Genomic DNA, 22,081 nt, shown 5'->3' with positions numbered 1-22,081 from the left:
GTCTAGAATGGAACAGTGAAATATATATATATATATATATTGAATGCGAGCCAGCAACGCAGAAAAACCGGGCATGTGCTGTTATGCGTTCTTTTGTACATATAATCTGTCATTTGTTCAAATCTTGACAATTTTTTATTGCTACTCGCGTCACGTCGTGCTTACCATTTTTAGCAATTTTTTTCGTATTCTAAGGGGGTGCCTTGCTCGATTTCGACGTTGACGTATATATCTCTAAATATCGAAGTCCACGCATCTCAAATGCAAACAAGGGTTTCAACAGCCCCATTCTATACGCCATTCTAAACAAAGATTTCTACAATGCATGGAATTTCTTTATTTCTGCATCAAATGAAAATGGATTGGTGTGTGTCTGTTCAAAAATGCATATAGGTAGAACGGGCTGTGAGCCCTTTTTTGCATTGACATATACCTATACGTCACGTCGAAATCGAGCATGGCGCCCCCGTGAGGCTTTAAGGTGCGTCTACGTCGAAGCTCCAATGTAAACGCACCTTTCAGGCTCATGATATGCCTACTATTCGAAGAGTTACCGATTGTATGTACTTTTTTATTTGATTGTATACATACGTACCAATTTATTCGAGTACACAGCCTCTTTAAATATCAGTTCCGATTGTCAATACCAGATGCTGGTTACTACCAGCTCTTTAGAGCATATAAACAAATGTTTTTAGAGAGTTCCAATCTATGTATTAATTATGGTTCACATCGCGAAGACAGATCTGTGTGCCGCCGATTATTTGACAAGCAGAATAACCTAAAATTTGGTCAAATCTTTTCGTATAAAAATAGCCGTACAACACTGTTATTCGTCTAGAGTGCACATTTCGATAAGGTTTCACCTTGATTTACGTTATTATTGACGTTTTGCTAGTTTTTTTGATAAAGCAAACAACCCGTAATTGGGTTTTATACGTTCAACGATATAAAAACATTTCATTACTACAATCTCCATGGCATTTCCATTAAATGATCAAGTTCATACTAAGTCTTTCTCTCCTAGAGAATATCAAGTGAGTAAATAAGACATAATTCTAAAACATACATGTAGTGATAACTAATTTCCAAAGTTCGTTTATCATTATTCAAATTACATTTTTTAAATTACATTTTTCAAATTACATTTTGACTTCCATAATTCATTTCAACAAGTTGTACAAATCGAAGTAATTAGTGCCTTGTGAAAATTTTTTATGCTAGGTGGAGCTCCTCTACGCAGCTTTAGAGAGCAACATAATAGTTTGTCTAGGAAAAAATTCTGAACAAATATTTATTGTTATCAAACTAATTCAAGAGTTGGCGACTAACAACCGAAGGTAAAGCTATGTCGTTTCTCTTTACAATCGTTGTTTTTTCATCTTCAAATCTTTGAATAACTTGAGTTCCATCTGTTCACAGATCTCCGTCAGAAGGAGGCAAGCGCTCAGTATACATTCTAAGGGATACAGATCGATGTTTAACCAAAGCTGTATATATACAACAATTAACAGATTTACGCGTGCTTATCTGTGATTCTGAGACATGGCCAGAGTTCGATAGAAAATTCGCTGAAAGTCAGGTGATATATGTTATCAACGATATAAATTTTATTTCAATTTTCAACCAGTTATTCAATATGGTAATTCTGTAATATCTGTATGATTTTCAAAATACAAGTCTTTATTTTAAGAGACTCGATCTTTGTTCAAATCTTCCTCAAAAAAGTAGCGCACAATTATCAAATATACAAGTGTTATATAGCAGTCTATTTTATCAAAGTCCAATATTGTGATGTAAAACAACAGCATGATTGATGTATGTCTCATTTTTACGAAAATCTTACAAGTTATTTAAATCTACATAAAGTCTGTATCATTTGTGTTCATATTTGTTGATACAGATTTATTTTATTTGTTAAAGGTGATTGTCGCTACATCACATGTTTGTGCAGATCTGTTGAATCAGAATAAAATTTATCCAAGTCAAATAAATTTGGCAATTGTAGATCAATGCCACAAAGCAGTCAATGATGAAAAGCTAAAGTTTGTTTTACAAAAATTTAATGTCTCTAACGGTCCTCGACTAATTGGTTTTGCTGCACCAGTTTTTAATCTAACTCGTCAGCCAGGACGACTGGAAGCAGAAGTTGAACTTTTGGAAAAAACCTTTCATTGTAGAATTGAAACAGCCAGTGATATTGTATCAGTATTAAGGTTTGTATCTTCTTACTGATTATGTTTGTTTCACTTTGTTCACTCAATTACTATGTTTTGTGTAAAATAAAAATGTATTCAATTTTGATTCAGATATAGTCCAAAACCAAAAGAGTACATTGTAGAATACAAATGTGGCGAATATGAAGAATTAAACCAGACTCTGGAGAACTGTGCTATGCATGCTATGAACTTTTTGTGTGATCATCGCTATGATCCCACTGAAATTTACAACGATGAGTTCCTCGAGGACATACAGAAGATTCCTGATCCTAAACAGGAACCTTGCTCAATGATAGAAGACTTTTTGTACGTACTTCAAACATTCGGGGCTTGGTGCGCCAATCACGCTGCTCTAGCTTTGCTAATTCAAGCAGAAAAGCTGAAAGTAAAAACCCCTTATGAGCGACACTACTTATTATTCAACGTTGTGGTTTCCTTGTTTATTAAAATAAGGTATGTGTTTCATGAAATATCAAGTATTGAGTAGTCAAACTCCTCCACAGATTTGCCACTGTAGATTCTTCACTTCTACCCTCAATTCTAATTTATACATTTGGTTATAATTGATATAATACAAAAACCGAGACATTATGGTTTGTTTGGTTTCTAGAGCTATTTGTGAAAGTGAATTTGAAAATTTGAGCGAAAGAGAAAAATTATACAAATTCTCCACTCCATGTGTTCATCGACTATTGCATATACTCAAGTGTTATGCCCCATCCAGCAAAAAAGAATTCACTATCCCAGACAACAAACTGAGCAATGGACACAGTACGTTGAAACATTTGACACTGTTGAAACAGTGGTTTCATAATTAACCATATCCTTATGCATTGTTAATTAAGGTGTATCTGCCTGCAAGAAAGAGATTGATACTGGAAAAGATGGCCTCCAACAATCAAAATACATTGGAAATGTCAAAAAGCTACGAACTGGTATTAAAAGACCTCCAAAATCACGGTATCCACGTACTCAAATTGATCCCGATCTGTTGTGCGGAGTTATTTTTGTGGATAAAGGATTTACAGCAAAAATATTATTTTATCTATTGAATGTAAGTTTTTGTTGCTTTTAATATCTTTACTCTTTACATAAAAACAAAGAAGACACAACAAAAGTTATTCTAACATTCCAAACCTAATATTACATTTTTGTGAGATTTGGATATACAAATACTTGTCATAAACTAAATATAATTACAAAGAGTTGATTATTTTTCTCCAGGACGCTTGTAAGTATGACAAAGATTTACAATTTCTCTCTCCACTTTATACAATTGAAAAGAATCCTGAGGGAACAAGCTCTGCTCATGACATGGAGGTTCAACATCGGAAACAAGAGGAGGTTTTAAAAAGCTTCCGAATACACGAATGTAATTTATTAATTGCTACATCGATATTGGAGGAGGGTATGTATTGTTGTAAGTAAATGGCCAGTTTCTAAAGTTTTTTAAAAAGCAATGTGCATTTTGAACTATACATTTTCCAGGAATAGATATACCAAAATGCAATTTTGTGATGAGGTATGATTTCCCTAAGAGCTATCAGTCTTACGTGCAGTGCAAAGGCCGAGCTCGGGCAACTGATGCCCTTCATGTGCTTTTCGTGAGTGAAAAAATATCCAATGAGTGTATACAAAAGTTAGCTGAATATCACTATATTGAACAGGTAAAATCCAGTCAGTTCATAATTGGAAAATTATCTAACTTAGATTTACAATTGAACTATATCCAGTTTCTTGCATGTTAAACAATCAAATATTTTGTGGAGTATATCCAATTCCAAATTCACCAGAATTGCAATATAACAAGTAAGAGCAAGCACTGCACATGCAGACTCATTTTAACATTACTTTACTATAATCAACATAATTTTTCAAAGTTTTCACTTATTTCCAGACTTTATTATCAAAGTGTGCCAATAAGGAACCTTCGGAAGAAGAAGAATTATTGGCGGATAAATATGGCGATTTGTTACCTCAGTACAAACCATTGAGTATTGAGGGTTCACCTAGTGTTACTTTTAATTCTGCAATATCTTTGGTAAACAGGTAACGTATCAAATAATCAATTGCAGCATTATTATATATTTTAAAGTCATCAATACTTCAAACAAGTCGTATAAATCATACAAATATTCCTGTTTCTTTCATTTTGGGTGTTTTGGACAAATTTCATTAAAAAATGATACATGTTACAGGTATTGTGCCAAGCTGCCTAGTGATACATTCACTCGATTAACACCAGAATGGATAATTGAACCAACAATTATTGATAATAAAACCATGTATGTTTGTTCCATACGTTTGCCAATAAACTCGCCTGTGAAATACACAGTAACGGTGAGTGTCAAGATATATAAAATTGCCCATGTTGAAATACCTTTACAATAAATGAAATCCGTGCATAAAGCTTGACTTATACTTCGTAGTCATATCCAATGCCGAATAGTGCAATGGCTCGTCGCTTGGCTGCACTTCAACTCTGCATAGATCTTCATAGAGCTAATGAAATTGATGATTATTTGTTGCCAATTGGTAAAGAAAATTTTAAAGCAAACCCAGAAGATGCTGAAGCCCCTCCACTACCAGATGAAACAAAAGCTGAGTTTTCTGAAGCGCGCCCAGGTACCACTAAACGAAGACAATACTACTACAAAAAGGTGGACTATGCTTTGTATTGAAAAAGTATTATTGCTGACAAAACCTGTATTCGCCTGTGATATCAGTCCAATTCAGTATTTTCGTTGTATAAAAATCTACTTTTATATTTCAGACTGCTGAAGTGTTAACAGATTGCAGGCCTGTACTGATGACGAAATCGTTTTTATATCATATTAGTATGGTACTCACTTGCCCTTTACCTGAGGAACAAAACACAAGAGGTCGTCGAATATATCCTCCTGAAGAGTCAGCTATAGGATTTGGCATTCTAACTCTAAAAAAAATACCAAAGGTGACTTACAATTTTGATATAAAAAACGAACTGAAATTCTGTCCCTTAATTTTAAAACAATGATAGAAGTGACTAAATTCAGATTATTCAGTGAAGCATCAACATTTATTTACGAATCGCATTTTTCAAATAAACTTCTTTTAACTTTAGCTATGTCCATTCCCAATATACACGAGATCAGGAGAGGTTCATGTAAAACTTGAATTAAGTAAGGAGACGGTTACATTGAATGCTGATCAAATTGAACGAGTAGCAGCCTTCCTCAAGTACACGTTCACAAATGTTCTAAGGCTTCAAAAATATCTGATGCTATTTGATCCGAATGCTTCAGAAAATTCATACTTCATTGTTCCTGTAAAAACGGGTAAGTACAAAATTTGGAATATATGAATGTCACCTAGGAAGTTATTTAATTCAATAGGGGTACTTTTTGCAATCCCCTGACACATTCATGGCATATATGATAATCTTTTGCACTGGTGCATTCCAACTTGGCCATCTCTTCAGAAATGGATTGTATAATATCAGATTTCTTTTGAATCTTTATCTAATTGTTACAGGTAAATTTAATCGTTCTTTCGCATGTATAGTCCATAGTGATAACTTATCATTTAGCTTTTCACTATATTGCGGACTTATAATGAATTTCAGTTATCACAGAAAATGGCCCGGATGTTCATGTGGATTGGGAGTTCTTAGAACGTATATATGAGAACAGGAATGCAATACCGAATGAAGTGTCGGAAGGAGATCGCAATCAATTCAAATTTGATGCAACTAAATATCATGATGCTGTTATTATGCCATGGTATAGAAATAAGGATCAGCCACAAGTAAATAAATTTGAACATATTTTAAACATTGTGAACAATAAATCTGTGTTAATGTTTTTTGTGAAATAATTTTTCAATAATGTACACGTAATGATTTTCTCAACATAAATCACAGAGTAGGAATCTGTTCTTATCGTAACTTGTTTTAGTACTTTTATGTAGCGGAAATTTGTGCCAACTTGAACCCAAAATCTTCTTTTCCTGGGGCTGACTATAGTACATTTGAGGAGTATTATTTGAAAAAATATAACATACAGATTCAGAATCTGAATCAACCGCTACTTGATGTAGATCATACTTCAGCTAGGCTCAATTTTCTCACACCAAGGTAAAGTAACTTAATATCAATCGCATTTTCCGGTTCAATTGAACTTTATATTTTACATTGAACAGAAATTACTGAACTCGTTTATTTCATTCTCTTTCCAGATACATCAATCGTAAAGGTGTTGCATTACCAACTAGTAGTGAGGAAACCAAGAAGGCAAAGAGAGAAAATTTGGAACAAAAACAAATATTGGTAGCAGAGCTTTGTGCTATTCATCCATTTCCTGCCTCATTATGGAGACAAGCGGTTTGTCTGCCATGCATACTTTATAGAATCAACGCACTTCTTCTTGCTAATCAAATACGATGCCAGGTAGCAAAAATGATAAATTTGGGGCAGCAACATTTAGATCCAGGTAATTCGGTATACAAATGTGAACTTATATTCACATAAATCCTAATCTGTACTCGACCAAGTGGTAGAACATGCAAATTGACTTCTTTGAATGCCGTAACATGGATGTAACATAAAAAAAAATGTTTCTAAACCAGAGGGATATTACCAATTGAAGCGTTTGAATAAATATTGCCGTATATTATTTGTAGACTTTGAATGGTTGCCATTAGACTTTGGTTGGAGTCTATCGGAAGTCTTGAATAAATCAAAGGACAGTAGTAAATTGATTGAAATGAAAAGTGATGCTAAAACTACGAAATCTGTTATACCTAAATTGACAGACAGTATGTCCGTGGCAGAAGAAATTGAGAAAGATATCTCTTCAAAGCATGACAGTTCCGTGGATAAAGATAATGAAATGGAAATTGGAACGTGGTCTAATGAAATGGCTATAAATGCAGTGGAATTGAATAATGAAAATATTTTTTCACCAAATTTAACGGTGCTACAAGATACCTTTTCTTGGAATGATATTAGGTACGGCTCACCTGCCTGTGATTCTGATTTAGATGCTTACGATACTGATGACACCTCTAGTGAAGCAATGGGAGATTTTTCAGACGAAAGTGATGAAGGTGGTGGTGGTCTACGCATTGCTTTTATGGGAGATAATGTTGCAGAAGCTGTGGAAGACGAAAATAGAATCCGTAAAAATGAAATTAATAAAAGAATTTTGGATTTATTAGAGTTGGAAAGAAGTTATGACGAGGATGTTTGGCAGTGTTCCAATGATATTCAGAATGGATTAATTCAACAACATGAGACAGCTCAAAATATTGAAACTAGTCGAACCAAAGAAGAAATTCTGACGAATGGAATGTTTATTCGTAGCGATCAAGAAATCGTTTTGAAGAGGCGTTCATCAGCTGTACAAAATAAAACTGACTTACTGCCGTCTGAGTATTATGAATACATCTCTCAGGTTTCGAAAAGATTTACACATGAAGTTATTAATACGCAGCCTCTGAGGCAACCCATTAAGAAACAATCAAACAACTCTCAGATATTGGAAGAAGCAGACGATTCTCTTTTTAGTTTTGATTATCAACCGAATCTAAATGGTCACCCTGGACCAAGTCCGAGTTTAATTCTTCAAGCGTTGACAATGTCAAATGCTAACGATGGTATTAATTTAGAGAGGCTCGAAACTATTGGAGATTCTTTTCTAAAATATTCAATAACCACATACTTGTATTGTACATATGACAATATACATGAAGGAAAATTGAGTCACCTGAGATCAAAACAAGTAAGTCAATATCTTGAACTTATACAATCTCAATTGAATTGTCGAAATATTTTTTTATATAGATCAACCTTATTCTTTCCTTTTCATTTCGACCTCTGACTTATAAACTCTATTATTTTTAACTTGCAGCTTAGCACAGTAAAAAAGTAATGACGTTTAAAATAAAGTATCAGTGTACCCACATAATAGTCAAGTTGAACTCATGATTCATATCTGTATTGCAGGTGAGCAATTTAAATTTATACAGATTAGGCCGTCGAAAAGTATTGGGTGAAAGTATGATAGCAACTAAATTTGAACCGCACGATAATTGGTTACCACCATGCTATTATGTACCACGTGAAATAGAACAAGCATTAATAGAATCTGGAGTGCCGTCAAATTTGTGGAACCAAGCAGATATTCCAGTTCTCAGAGCTGTAAATCCAAATGAAATATCCGAACTTGTTCGAGAAACGGAGCATAAACTCGAGATTATGCGGACTGAACTGATTCGAAGCAGCAATGATTCTGCGACCGATTTTGAAAAGTTACGATGTTTCATACCATATAATCTAATTACACAGCATAGTATACCAGATAAAAGTGTCGCTGACTGTGTGGAAGCTTTAATAGGAGCATATTTAATAGCGTGTGGGCCCAGAGGAGCTTTCTTATTCATGGCCTGGCTAGGAATTCATGTCTTACCATTCCAAAAAGTTTCTATCATATCCACAAATGAACCACTTGACAGACCTCCGGGTAGTTCGTCCTATATTAAGGAAATTAACGAAAATGGAGAAACATGCTGGACACAAGTAAATAGTTCAAAATGTTTATCATGTGAAATATCATCCTTAATTTGTGGTATATTGTACTGTTCTGGTACGAAGTTGAATGTACTCATCATAACATAATACCAAATAAAATTGCCTGAAATATAAATAGATATAATCACCTTAATAAGTCATGTATATATCATTTTTAATATCAACACAAAAATATTTAATTGTAATATAATCCCCTATAGATACGCTATGGAAACTTAGATGAGCCACAGTGCCCACTTTTGAGGCATGTACCAGATCCTGAAAAGGAGTTGAGCCTGATGCTGGATGGTTATAGCGATCTTGAAGAAAGTATGGGCTACAAATTTCGTGAGCCGAGTTACTTATTGCAAGCATTCACCCATGCATCGTATCAGCCAAATAAATTGACAGACTGTTACCAACGCTTAGAATTTCTTGGAGATGCAGTTTTAGGTAACAACTTAGTGCGTAAATCACCTTATCATCAAGCATACGAATGTTAGAAAAATGCAAATTATTACATATGCTTAAAACCGTTTGCTATTAAGGAAACCATCGAAGTGTTTAACTTGTAATAGCATTCAATTTACAACTGTAATTATTTATTCATTCACCAGCTTTTCCATAAGTATAGTAAATTTGTATTATTCTTAAAAATCGTTATTTGATTGCCACTAGATTATCTGATAACAAGACATTTGTATGAGGATACAAGACAACATTCCCCTGGTGCTCTAACAGATTTGAGGTCAGCTTTGGTAAATAATACAATATTTGCTTCGTTGGCAGTCAGATGTGGATTTCATAAATATTTCCGCCATCTATCACCAGGTTTAAATGTGGTCATTGACAGATTCGTCAGGATACAAGAAGAAAATGGTCACTCTATCAGTGAAGAAGTGGGTATAATTAATAAAATGTATCTTGTAAAATTAGTTGGTTGTAAATATAAAAAAATTACGTCTATTAACTTTTCTCCGACAGTATTATTTAATTGCTGAAGATGAATGCGAAGAGGCAGAAGACGTTGAAGTTCCAAAGGCTTTAGGTGATGTTTTTGAATCTTTGGCAGGAGCAATTTATTTAGACAGTGGTATGTCTCTTGACGCTGTTTGGAGGGTGTATTATAAAATCATGAGGTCCGAAATAGGTATGTAAATATATTTTGCCAGACAATGGTCTCTATGTCATGAGTTATATTATTTTGAAAATCGTTAGCCCAGTGAAATGTAAAACCTAAGTAAATTCTTAACGTTTCATCAACAGTGAGCTTTGCTATATTGATATCTTGTTGATTCAGTTCCTTCAAAGAAGTGAAATTTGGCGTTTCTTTTTACCACATAAATTTAAAAAAAAATTAAGTAAAATTTTTGGTTACCAGGGGATATATATATCTGTTACTGTATTTGCTCATTCAATTTTTGTAATTTTTCATTTTCAGAACAATTCAGTACAAACGTACCAAAATCTCCAATAAGAGAATTATTAGAGTTGGAACCTGAAACAGCAAAGTTTGGGAAGCCTGAAAAACTAGCTGATGGTCGGCGTGTAAGAGTCACAGTAGATGTGTTTGGGAAGGGTTCTTTCAAAGGAATAGGAAGAAATTATCGCATTGCTAAATGTACAGCTGCAAAATGTGCACTTAAAAAACTAAAAAAAATGCAACGACATCAAAGAGAAAAACTGTGATCATTGAATTTTATAAAATATCACCTTGTAACGGGAATTTTAATGATTATTTTTTAATTAAGATGAAGTCAGAATATTTTGTAAATATAGATATAAAGTTTATCTGACAATTATCTTATTATATCAGACTTTACATAGGGGGTGTGCAAAATGTCATACACGAAAGGGGTAGATTTGTTATTCAACTGAATATATTTCAGCAATGTATAACTTGAATATACTGAATGCAGTCTAAGTTTTGAGAGGCCAAATTACAGTTTCAATTATTTACAAAGAATTTCATAATTGGGATTGAACTTCTACTTAGTGTCATAAGATCTATATATGAACTTTCACGCACTCTGTAGATCATCTGATTTTCGTAATTCCCAGTATGTTTACAACTATTCCTGTGTTATCGATAGTTACATCTGTTGAATAATGTGATTTGAATGAAAGATAATCACTACTCTAAGATAACATTAGATTGTCATTAAGTGGAATAAAATGATGTGCTTCTTCCCATTTCTCATACATTCCAAACATAAGTAGCGATCAATGAAGAAATTGAATTTTATCAGTAACTAACGCACAAAGTCGCTTTTCGAATCTAGGGTCAAGCTCAAACATAAGTTGACACTTAAAGACTCTGTTCACACATTCATATTTATGCGTGATATTTTTATCTATGTTAGAGCTTCGCACCATTTTCTCAGAAATTGGTAATAAAATACACACAACCTACAACAGAAACAAGAAATGCTTGTATATTTAAATTAATTCTCTCATGCCATTATATTTTGCAGATTGAAAAAATTCATTTAAACTTCGATGAACAAATGTGGTTGATCAACTCCATGTCTTCCAATTCAACAATGCTATTACAGAAAATATTCAGTAATTCGATTTATTGACAATCTGATGATACTGGATTCGTTTTTTTATATATATACTTATTCAATAAAAAAGTATGTATGTGACGATGTTTTTCATTTCCATATTGTTCAATGGTTAGTTGTAATACATCAACTTTATACAATCACATTACCTATGTAATGGTAACATACATTTAATCAATTTACATATCTAGTGCACAGCAGAATCTCAGGTACAATATCAGAGAGGCTATAATTTAACTTTAATTTACAATTAGGGACATTAGTATATTTAAAATAAAATTTTAATTGACACAGATTTGTCACGTTTCTAAGCAACCAGAAATCATATTTCAAACTTGAAAAAAAGGAAGTACGGAATAACAAACTCTTTCTACTGTTCCGAATGTCTTTATGTTGCAAATTTTTTTTCGTCGAGTACGTAATCTAAGATAGTATGTAGCATCATCTACTTATTGCACATACAGTGCAGTTTCAATCTATTACATTCATTCACATAACGTCGCACAATTGGTCAAAATTAAATTGCTAACAAAGTAGATTTGCATTCATTTTTTAAATTAAATCAGAAACTGATCAATACCGACTTGAATGAGTATATGGGTTGCATAAGTGTACCAGATCAAATACCCAACGATGTTGAATTCAGAAAAATCTATATTGTATACTGCATAAATGAAAGCTTCTTGAGATCAAACCTCACATTTTTCATTTATGCTACAAATGTACCTTCAATATATTGCCTAATTCAGCCTAATAACAGAAATCAAGTACGTACTTCGTTTAATATATTATTTATTTCTTGAAACTTCTCACAAATTGAATGTTTTAAAAAATCGAACCACTGTTTACAAATTATTCACCTAACTAAAAGAATTAATGAATTATTCATCAATCAGCTCTTTATTAAAGCTGAAATAATTTTATTTTAATTAGTCTTTTTTTGATGTTGACTATCCTAAAATTACAATATACTGTTGCTGTAGGACTCTATTTTACTTGTCAAATGAGCATTACTGCCAACTTGCACAACCAAATTGTGAGAATATTTACTTTGAAATTTTAGCCAATGTAAATAAATATTTTGTTTAAATTTACGGTATTGTATACATATCGAAGCATTCTCCGCCTTCCAAGTCCAAGCTCTCAGCAGTTTCATTAGGGTGTACTGGCTCACCGTCAAATTGGAATTTGATCTTGTCTTCTGGAATGTTCAGTTGCTCTGCACATTTCATCATGAGTACCTTAATTTTTTGACCTTTCTTAATGGAAATATTCAGTGTTTTCTTTTGATCCTTAGTTTGAATTTTAATGTTGATACTATCCTTGTCCACAATGGTTTTATCAGTACAACGATGCTCCGTACTACCATCAATAATTCCACCCTCTGAAATAAAAATATTACATGATGATTTTTGAAGTCAATGTAATTTATGTTTTTAGAATTACATGAAGAACCGTCAATCTAATTTAATCTGCATCAATCTGGAATTGTACGAAAAAATTCGATTACGAAATTCTGAAGTCATCGATAAGTTGTTAAATACATTTTAATACCTATTATTATAATTTACAAACAACTTACCAATTATATCTACAATAGTGAGACCTAAGGAATCTGGTGTATCACTTGGTTTTATCGTGATCTCATTTCGCAAAACTAACCATATTCGCTCTTGAGGTATGTTTACCATTGTAGAGAAGTACTCAAAAACCTTTGAGAACTCTTGATACTGAAATTGGAATAATATCATTTGAGCAAAGAAAGATGAGTTCATAGTATATATTCACCATTGCCACGTAAAAATTTGTCTACATTTGTTAACACTAAGAATTTACATTTACAGTTGCAGTTAATGAAGACGTCGCCAGAAACTAATGTATATGGTGTAATGGATATAATAAAGTGTTTTTACCCGTCTGAGAGGTACACGCTCGAGTCTAGCAGATTGCCAATTGATTTTTATGGTCATTTCATAATTTACAAGTGCATCATCACCTGCTGCATCTTTGTCGTCATCAGAATTCATTGTAACTATCATGTCTTCTGGATCAGAATCTATTAAAGAAATCTGAAACAATCCGGCAGGCGCGTTAGTAAGATGAAAGTTCAATAATATGAAAATATGCTTACTGATTGAACTGGTGGTTTTTTGGCAAAAAGTTGTGGAAGGATCTCTGATTCTTCTGGTTCGCGATCAGCTATTCTCCGACTCATTCTGGGACCTCTACCACGAGTTCTACGCGAAGATCTTTTAGTTTTAGGTGCTAAGTGCACCTCACTAGAAATTATAAAAAAACCTGTCTGAGATTTACAGGTATATACTATTCAATTAATTGTTTTAGGCTGGAGCAAAATCTCTCCAATTTCGTTATTCAAACTTCTGTTTGAATGTCAAATTTGTCATGAAATATGGAAAGACTATAGACAAAGTGGTAAAATTGAAAATACATCAAAATTTTTTTCCGGATTTCTTTACGGCAAATAATTGATCCCATACATTTTATGATGAAACGAAAAAAACTCATCATTAATGGCTAATAGAAGTTGTACCTAATTAAGCAATCTTCAAGCATATAGGGTTGCGTCCCATCCTGTGGGACTGCTGGTGCTTCTTGATCGCTGGGACTGCCATTAACGATCAGTTGTTTCTTTAATGCTATGGATAAAATAAGTAATAATATAAGTGTTTATGACAAGTTACTGTTATTTGGAGTAACAATATTCAAATTACGATTCAAGTAAGCTATAGAACAATGACGGAAGAATGCTATGTAAGATATTATCTATACTGTATTATGGGAAGAGGTAATTGAAACTTGACGAAACTAGGGTAATTTAATCGATTAAAAATTCTACGTTTAATTACAAAAATTAGGGATACGTTTGTATAGTTACTGAAAGGTAATTTACAAGAATGACACAACTGCTCAATTTTTCAACTGTTACTCATCTAGCTTCACTGTACGTATTAATTTGTTTTAGAATAAGCATTCAATATCGAACTGGCAGTTTACTATAATTAGTAGAATGTGTGTGTATTCTTTCACATCGATATAAAACATGGGAAAATGATAAATTGTTAAAAGAAACTACAAAGACGTAAATCTCAGCTAAATTGAATTGAAATACAATTACGCTAGTTGAAAGACACTTATATACTTCGGACCTTTTAATGTTTGCGCAGAATTAATGTAACAGTCGTCATCCGAAGAACTATCCATTGGCTTTCTATTTATATAGCCTTTAGAACTAACTTTTTTTTACCGAACCGAGATCTCAACTTGAATTCTTAAACGAGAATAACGCACAATAACCTTAGGTGGTAACAACGATACAGCCTGTGCAAGCGTACGCATGTATGAAAGCGGTTGGGTTACTACCGGTTGTAAGTACTACCAATGCAATAACGCGAACCACTTTCTCTCGGACACAGGTGTGTTGTTGCATCGGTATCGATTGTTGATTATAAAAAAAAAAATGTTAGTTCGAAAGATTTTCACATTTCTTGTCATATTAACACATGATTTTTCTACAAAAAGCCTATTTTTTCCGGCATAATTACAAAGTTAAAAAATTCCAGCTATGTTTGTATGCATGATGTTTGCATCAGGTCATTGTTTGCCATGCTGCTGTTTAGCTGTTACCTTCAACTTTACGACTTGACATGCGGCATCGCATGCGGTGATTCAAAAATATAGTATAATGGGTGAATTTCATTTGATAACTGAATGTATATTGATTTTCTAACGTGAATTCTAGAAAAGTCGTTATTATTTTACGCACAACAATGCCCGCAGGTAGTTTTAATTATACCGAAGTTTGGCGGAAGTATAAAAAATGTCAAGAGGTTATAGACAGTTTTACAGACTTTGAAAGTTCAGCCGAATCTCCAGTATATACCGATCAGAATTTGGAAATTAATATTAAAAAATTAATTTCCTGGATGCAATCGCATCCAAGTTGCGTTGAATATATGAGTCTTAACAAAATGCTTGCTATATCTTGTCTGATGGTAATGAAACTGTAATTCACCAGCGTTATTACTGAAATACTGTTCTCGTTAATTTAGTCTAATACACCCATTTTATATCTTATTAATATTAACTTAATGATTCAAAATTTAACTCTATGCTAACTACCTCCTTAAAAATTGATGGATATGTATTTTTTATATTATTTATTATTCTGTAGGATGACAGAGAAGTAGAAGCCATTTATCACTTGATCGAATCTCATGCTGTTCTGCTACACCTCCAAGTACAGCATCGATACAATAAAACTCAGGAGCGACAAATGTTGCTGGAAGAACCACAAACATTTGGACTTAATCCTGCCTATATAAAATTTAACAGTGATGAAGAAGTGAAAGATTGTGCATCTACTGTGACAGACAGATTAAAAGAATTTCCAGAAGGTGAATTTACGTTGTTCAAATAATCATTTGCAACAGATGTTTGGTATTTATGACGTTCTGAATGACAATTGATTTTTTTTTCTGTCAATATTTAATGCTAAGGCAACGTTTTTCAACATTTACAGAGTGGTACATGGTCCAGCTGACGGCACAATATGAATCTAGTAAAAGTTCAATTTATAACACGTCTGAAATGATTGGTATGGTTCCTATTCACATATCAGTACTACCTACGGGACAAAATGGAATTCATCCCTTTTGTATAACTGTTCCAAAGCCCAAACTAAGCACAAATTATGACGTTTGCAAAGAGATACGTGATATTTTAAGTAGCAATAGGATGGATTTACAGGCAACTTATGCTAATCACCGTTTGTATTGGAAAATGCGAGATAAACAAAATAACAGGATGAAAGTAAGCGACTTGTATCTTTCATTGTAGAACAATTTTACCATCACACATTTCCTTCCTTTATATCACATTTGGTTTTAGATGGCAATTTGTGAATTAGAATCTACATGGCTTAGGGAGTGGAGAGTTCTTTTGATTGCGGATCCTATAGAAGATTTGAGTGTAGTAAAAGATGTGCGGGAAATGATCAACAAGCTTATTACAGACAATAAATCATCGTAAGAATTTTCATACATTATACTAACATTTTCTGTGCTGCTAAAGCAGCATTAGCAATCTTCTACTTTACAGGAATTGTATATCAGAACGTACTAGGTGGCTACTCCATAAAATAGCACTGGGTGCTTGCTTTCTGACAAGGACAGAAATTGCTTTAGCAATTAAATATATTCTGCCACTCGATGAAAAACTTTGTGATAGTATAATATTGTCTATCTATGGTAAATTGAACAGCCTCACTCCACTGATGTCAGTCAAGCGAAAAACTTTGGTTTTAATTATAGATGAGGTATGTAAAGTACAAGGAATATTATTGTTATATGACAATTGTCAATAATAGACGCAATCATTTGATAATAGGATTTATTTTTAATCACCCTCTATAGATACTTGACCACATTCCATTCGAAGTCATGGATGTTCTTACAAATCATCCAGTAACACGTTTTCCCTCACTACACATGGCATATGCACTGTACAAAGAACATGAAGAAACGATCGAAAATGGTTGTAAGGTTATAAAAATCGGAAAAAACAATGGTAGCTTTATGGTCAATCCATCAGGAAATTTACCCGAGCTTGAGAAACGTATGAAATTGTTCATTGAGTACTGGCTACCACATTGGACAGGAACTTATAATATTCAACCAGATGAAAAGAGTTTTGAATGTGCTTTAACCAACTATGACATATTAATGTTAGTACAACGTGTTGTTAATAGCTTTGATTTCACTACAATGTACAGAGTTTCGTTTTAATCTAGTACATTGAATGAATATTAAAAACTATAATCATACTCATTAGGACATCACTTTGATAAGATTTACTATAAGTATATTTTAAGAACATAGAAATTATGTAAAAGATGTTCTGCCAATTACATTGCAGGTATAGTGGACATGGAAGTGGAATACAATACTTATCAGGGGAGAGAATCGAGAAATTACGAGTAAAGGCTATTGTTCTCTTATTTGGCTGTGGGAGTGCAAAGCTGTGGTCAGTAGGTGGAAGGTTTCCACCGATTGGAGTCTCCAACCAATATCTTATAGCATGCAGGTATTGTTTTTGCTTAAACATATTATTGAACAATGCTCTTTCTTTGAAGACCAGTTCTTTTCCTTATTACTTAGTATTTGTGAATTCACATGCTTAAAGTGTTCTCGAACATGCATGTTTTGAAGAACGTACTCTGATGCAATAATTATGTCTGCTCTAAAATATTACTCTGGAGAACTCCTGGGTTCACCTAATATATTCTGTTCGAAGGATTATTAGTTATTTACTGTAGGACTTGTATCGAATTGTAAAACTTAGCATACATACAATAGTAACAGTTCTTCGAATTGTAAAACTCACTAATTTATTTTGTAAAAATGTCCTTGTAGTCCTTGTATATTGGGTATGCTGTGGGAAGTCACTGACGGTGATGTAGATAGACTAACAGCAAATTTGATGGGAAATTGGATTCCTTCGCCAGCACCACGGCCTTGGTCAGAGGTCAAGATGAATGAATGGTCTAATGGAATATTGGGTGCGTAACATACGACACTTTAACACAGCTTTGCAAATCAAAGCGAAGAGCATATTGCACTCGAAACATTGCAGGTTTTATATGTAATCTTTCAAAGGTACACAACTATGAAGATAAGTTGTATAAAATTTGAAATACTTTTCGTACATTGCGTTCTTTATGCAACCTGTCTAATTGAACACAAGCACACATGAAACATAAGAACAAAATTAGATGTATGTACTCACATGACATAAATATATATTATTTTATTTACCAACAGCATTCAAGAACATGGATTTGGAAAATGGCATTTCAACAATGTCTCTATCTGAATCAAGACCTTGCAAAACATCGGTAGAACCAGAGATGCTGCGGGCTTTAGCTAAGTATAGAGGATCATGCTCCCAGTACATGACAATGGCTGCAGTTGTGGTCCGTGGACTTCCTGTAAGACTAAAGTGAATATAAATTTAATAATTGTGGAACTAATTGAAAAACATATTTAATTAAATTACTGCACCACACCAAATCCGAATCTTCAATGGATTAGATCAAGGTTTTAAATTGATCAAACGTTGTTCATATATATACCAAAAATGGCATCACTCTATAAGATTTTTATATTTTCATGCTTTTCCATAAATATTATTCTATTGAATTTAGTGCATTTGTATCATAAGCAAAGATCTCGAAAGTGAATATAAATATTGAATCTCGAATCGATTTGAAATTTTTGCTGTGCTATAACTGAATATTTTACTTGTAAACTTTGAGTCCGATGAAACACAAAAATGGTTGCAAGTGCTAAAACGCATATGAGATATAATCAGGAAATCCTTTCATTCAGGAATCAAAATTGGTAAGTGTGCCCGGATGTTGTAAAAAATGCAATGGTTTATCGTTAACATGAAGTGTTGGATTTACTACAAATATGCACATGTTATTCTCTGTTAAACATATTAAAGAAGGTAATTTATAGGCCAAGAAAATTTGAATTAATCTTTATATTTTACTTTTCCAAAAAGTAGAAAGCATAAGGGTACAAATACGTCAAAATACTATACGAATATTTTGGGTTAATAATTTTAGTGCTATATAATATTTACAAAATAATTTTCACATTTAAGATAGATCACATGATAATCTGAGGTTCGGGCACTGAAGTGGCTATACTTTTGTGAGGTAAGACCTGTCCACCGTTGATGTACAATTCATCTTTAACTATCACATCTTCACCCAACACAGTTGTACCCTCCATTCGAACCCATCGTCCAACCACACTTCTCCATCCGACAATGCATCTGTTTAACAAACAAATATTTTCAATTTAATTGTTTTTATTTAAAACATCCCCAAAAAACAATTATTTATTAGGTTACTAGTGATCTTACCCTTCAAGCCAAGCATGCTCCTTGACTGTTGCCCCTTTCAGCAAGGTACATTTTTTGACGCAACAGCCGTCTTCAAGGATCACTCCTGGTCCTACGGTGACATTTGGACCAATCCTGCAGCCTTCCCCAATTTTCGCTGTAGGGTCAACGAGTACGTTACCTACTGTTCCTGGTCCTGAATACAACTTTCCCGGCGATTTTTGTCTCAGAGATGCCAAGTACATACACATACCTGAAATATATGCAACTATTCACAGAAAACTATTGCATATTTCTGGTAAGAAAACTAGTGATACCTGGCAGAGATACTGAAGACTATAATGGTCTTACCAGATTTTAGGTGAAATGCTTACCAGTGAGAAAATCTTTGGGCTGTCCAACGTCCATCCAAAAACCCTGAAGTTCCATGGCATATAATTCCCCATCTTGAGCCATGCCAGGGAACACTTCTTTCTCTATGCTAGTAGGCTGCAATTTTATCCGATTCAGCACACTTGGATTCAGGATGTACATTCCTGAAAAGATATTTCTCGTAAATAGATAATATGAATGTTTTTTGTTCAGTTATCCTCTTCTGTATTTTGAAGTGTTATTAATCATGACAATTGACAAATATATGGTAAGCTTACTAACATATATCTTTTCAAGTAAGATGCAACACTGAGTTTAAAAAAATGCACACCATCTCTACTTTACCAGCATTAATTTTGTTGGAAACGAATTCCTGGGGTTTCTCGATGAAACTGTTAATTCTACCACCCTCTCCATAAACAACAACGCCGTACTTAGATGGTTCCTCAACTTTAGTAACAACAATTGTACCCTCCCTGCCATGATTTCTGTGAAAATTAACCAACTCTTTGAATGGAAAATCACATATTATGTCAGAGTTAAGGACAAAGAATGGATCGTTGCTGGAACTCAATACATCTCTAGCCAACGCAAGAGGACCGGCAGTCCCTAAAGGCTCTGATTCATGTGAAAATATCAAATTAACCCCAAGCTTCTTTGCTTCTTCGCCGAGCTCTTTCTCCATTTGCTCAGCTCTGTATGAGACAGCAAGCACTACTTCTGTTACTCCTGCCTCAACCTAAATTCAAGAATACATCAAATGTTAATTTACTGTGCCTTAAAAGTAATATTAACTTTTGGTTGTGAATAAGGTTTTTGACAAGCCAACATTTATATGAAAGGCATTATGAGTTCAAATTTCTATAAATATATCACCAAAAATTTTTATTTAGTCAGCGACACTTACCAATGCTTCTATTTGATGTAAGAGCATTGGTTTGTTAGCAAATTCAACCAGAGGTTTGGGCCGACTTAGCGTAAGTGGACGTAATCTGGTTCCATAACCACCGACCAAAATTAAAGCTCGCATAGTGTCAAGTTTTTTCTTCTTCTCAGGCATAACTTAGTAACTGTGTCCAATTTCTGGATACGATATACGATCAAGCTTGCTGCAAATGAAACATATGATATCGCAATTAACGGTAATATTATTCATTTATTCACTTCTAACAAAGTCGATATTCAAGTTTTTACAAAAAAAAAATATTTAGCTGATGAATTTTTTATAAGTGTGCTCTACGCTTTGTTTTATTTGCTGTAAGGAAATAGTATCAAAAATTTTAAATAAACAATTACTGTCAGTGCTCGAATAATCATAATGACAAATATTAATATCAGATCAAAAATAGAAGATTGTCAGTATTTTTAACTGAATATTTTTATACTTGGCCAAAAGGCAATAATACTCTCTAATTAGGAGTTTTTGATATAAGTTCTTACAATAGATTTAAAAAATTCAATATATTCTTTCCAATTTCCAGTTATTGAGCATTGTTTGAGGATAGGCTAATCGAAAGTACATTTTATTGTGAAACACTTTTACTATACAATAGAGTTAATCACAATGCTCTGTAAAATTTTGACAAATGGTACAAACAGATGGTACTTCGAAGCACCCAAAAAGTACATATATTGCAAGTACTTGACCGCAAGTAATTTATAATAAAATTTCTTTTGACAGATTTGGTACAACGTATAAATGTTTGAACGGCATCTGGATTATTTGTTGAAAGTGTAATTTTTTAGCAACAGAAGCTATAAAATCTGGTAATAAGTACATGTTGTATTGTGGCAAGTTAACGCGTCACGTTGCGGCGATATTTTAGACAGTGAATTCGTTTAATTAATTATGTAATTTGAATACCCCGTTTCAGGTAATTTTCCTATCAAAAGTAGCACGTTACAAACAAACGATGGATTCTGATACATTTGTACCTACCTTATCAGAGATCGAATATGTAATAATTAACACTCAGAGGGGATTCAATGTAATCTTCTCTATTTAAATGCCAGATAAGAATTGCCACGTATGACTCGGCAAACAAAAATCGGGTACATTTTTGTGAATTGCCACTGTGGCACAACAAACGTGTGACTTGTCACAATACTTATGCGTTGGCTCGATGTATTTATTTTCACAGTTGGGTACTCAATGTTTTCAATTCGTTTTATAGAATGTATTGCTTTCTTTGCAGATATAAACGAGCACGATTGTAATATGATCATTATTCCTATAGGGCAGATAAATAATATTGTTTATTCCAACCTAAAGAGATGAGTCCGGAATCGCGCGCTGGCGTGGCATTATACTGTATATTTTTATTATTATCATCGTTGACAGATGACACTGTGCAAACCGTGGTGTAAACCACACGGTTAAAAAACTGGAATCTCTGTCTAACAAGTCAATCGACGCACGTCAACGACTCATCTTAATATATTTGTTT

General features: G+C 33.5%; 4 protein-coding genes across 13 annotated transcripts; 2 read left to right on the top strand and 2 right to left on the bottom strand.

Moving 5' to 3' along the window:
- Positions 1-570: 570 nt before the first annotated feature.
- On the top strand, positions 571-11,969 carry LOC124181687 (endoribonuclease Dcr-1). Of its 3 annotated transcripts, none has more exons than XM_046568469.1 (23): positions 572-1,037; positions 1,225-1,340; positions 1,423-1,582; positions 1,924-2,216; positions 2,310-2,672; positions 2,830-2,990; positions 3,065-3,273; positions 3,444-3,627; positions 3,708-3,823; positions 4,117-4,268; positions 4,418-4,559; positions 4,649-4,879; positions 4,993-5,172; positions 5,323-5,536; positions 5,824-6,005; positions 6,155-6,333; positions 6,435-6,688; positions 6,879-7,978; positions 8,203-8,775; positions 8,988-9,219; positions 9,445-9,665; positions 9,751-9,916; positions 10,208-11,969. In XM_046568469.1, the coding sequence occupies exons 1-23, from the start codon at positions 978-980 to the stop codon at positions 10,453-10,455; spliced, it is 5,736 nt and encodes a 1,911-aa protein (XP_046424425.1). In that variant the 5' UTR covers positions 572-977; the 3' UTR covers positions 10,456-11,969. The 3 variants fall into 3 exon arrangements, with proteins under 3 accessions (XP_046424426.1, XP_046424425.1, XP_046424424.1); XM_046568468.1 differs by having other exon boundaries at positions 3,708-3,886; XM_046568470.1 differs by lacking the exons at positions 9,751-9,916; positions 10,208-11,969 and having other exon boundaries at positions 571-1,037; positions 3,708-3,886; positions 8,988-9,230; positions 9,445-9,585.
- On the bottom strand, positions 11,326-14,709 carry LOC124181692 (uncharacterized protein CG4449-like). The gene is made up of 6 exons (XM_046568485.1): positions 14,501-14,709; positions 13,885-13,990; positions 13,465-13,612; positions 13,247-13,402; positions 12,916-13,063; positions 11,326-12,717 (listed from the first exon to the last, which is right to left on the bottom strand). The coding sequence occupies exons 1-6, from the start codon at positions 14,553-14,555 to the stop codon at positions 12,425-12,427; spliced, it is 906 nt and encodes a 301-aa protein (XP_046424441.1). The 5' UTR covers positions 14,556-14,709; the 3' UTR covers positions 11,326-12,424.
- LOC124181689 (separin) lies at positions 14,678-19,215 on the top strand. Of its 5 annotated transcripts, XM_046568473.1 has the most exons (10): positions 14,874-15,040; positions 15,132-15,346; positions 15,526-15,748; positions 15,874-16,163; positions 16,242-16,378; positions 16,452-16,668; positions 16,766-17,076; positions 17,268-17,435; positions 17,765-17,910; positions 18,173-19,215. In XM_046568473.1, the coding sequence occupies exons 1-10, from the start codon at positions 15,037-15,039 to the stop codon at positions 18,352-18,354; spliced, it is 1,893 nt and encodes a 630-aa protein (XP_046424429.1). In that variant the 5' UTR covers positions 14,874-15,036; the 3' UTR covers positions 18,355-19,215. The 5 variants fall into 5 exon arrangements, with proteins under 5 accessions (XP_046424431.1, XP_046424429.1, XP_046424430.1 ...); XM_046568475.1 differs by lacking the exons at positions 14,874-15,040; positions 15,132-15,346 and adding an exon at positions 14,678-14,719; XM_046568474.1 differs by having other exon boundaries at positions 14,876-15,181.
- LOC124181691 (mannose-1-phosphate guanyltransferase beta) lies at positions 16,726-22,047 on the bottom strand. Of its 4 annotated transcripts, none has more exons than XR_006870544.1 (8): positions 21,574-21,891; positions 20,542-20,743; positions 19,980-20,373; positions 19,637-19,798; positions 19,284-19,515; positions 19,013-19,193; positions 18,138-18,345; positions 16,726-17,895 (listed from the first exon to the last, which is right to left on the bottom strand). XR_006870544.1 is itself a non-coding variant. In XM_046568484.1 (6 exons), the coding sequence occupies exons 2-6, from the start codon at positions 20,692-20,694 to the stop codon at positions 19,025-19,027; spliced, it is 1,110 nt and encodes a 369-aa protein (XP_046424440.1). In that variant the 5' UTR covers positions 20,695-20,743; positions 21,901-22,047; the 3' UTR covers positions 18,882-19,024. The 4 variants fall into 4 exon arrangements, 2 of the variants coding, with proteins under 2 accessions (XP_046424440.1, XP_046424439.1); XR_006870545.1 differs by having other exon boundaries at positions 18,167-18,345; XM_046568484.1 differs by lacking the exons at positions 16,726-17,895; positions 18,138-18,345; positions 21,574-21,891 and adding an exon at positions 21,901-22,047 and having other exon boundaries at positions 18,882-19,193.
- Positions 22,048-22,081: the final 34 nt, after the last annotated feature.

This window comes from Neodiprion fabricii, chromosome 4, assembly GCF_021155785.1.
Source record: "Neodiprion fabricii isolate iyNeoFabr1 chromosome 4, iyNeoFabr1.1, whole genome shotgun sequence".
Taxonomy (NCBI): domain Eukaryota; kingdom Metazoa; phylum Arthropoda; class Insecta; order Hymenoptera; family Diprionidae; genus Neodiprion; species Neodiprion fabricii.
The sequence above is the reverse complement of the archived record's forward strand: the minus strand, read 5'-3'. Positions and strand labels throughout refer to the sequence as shown.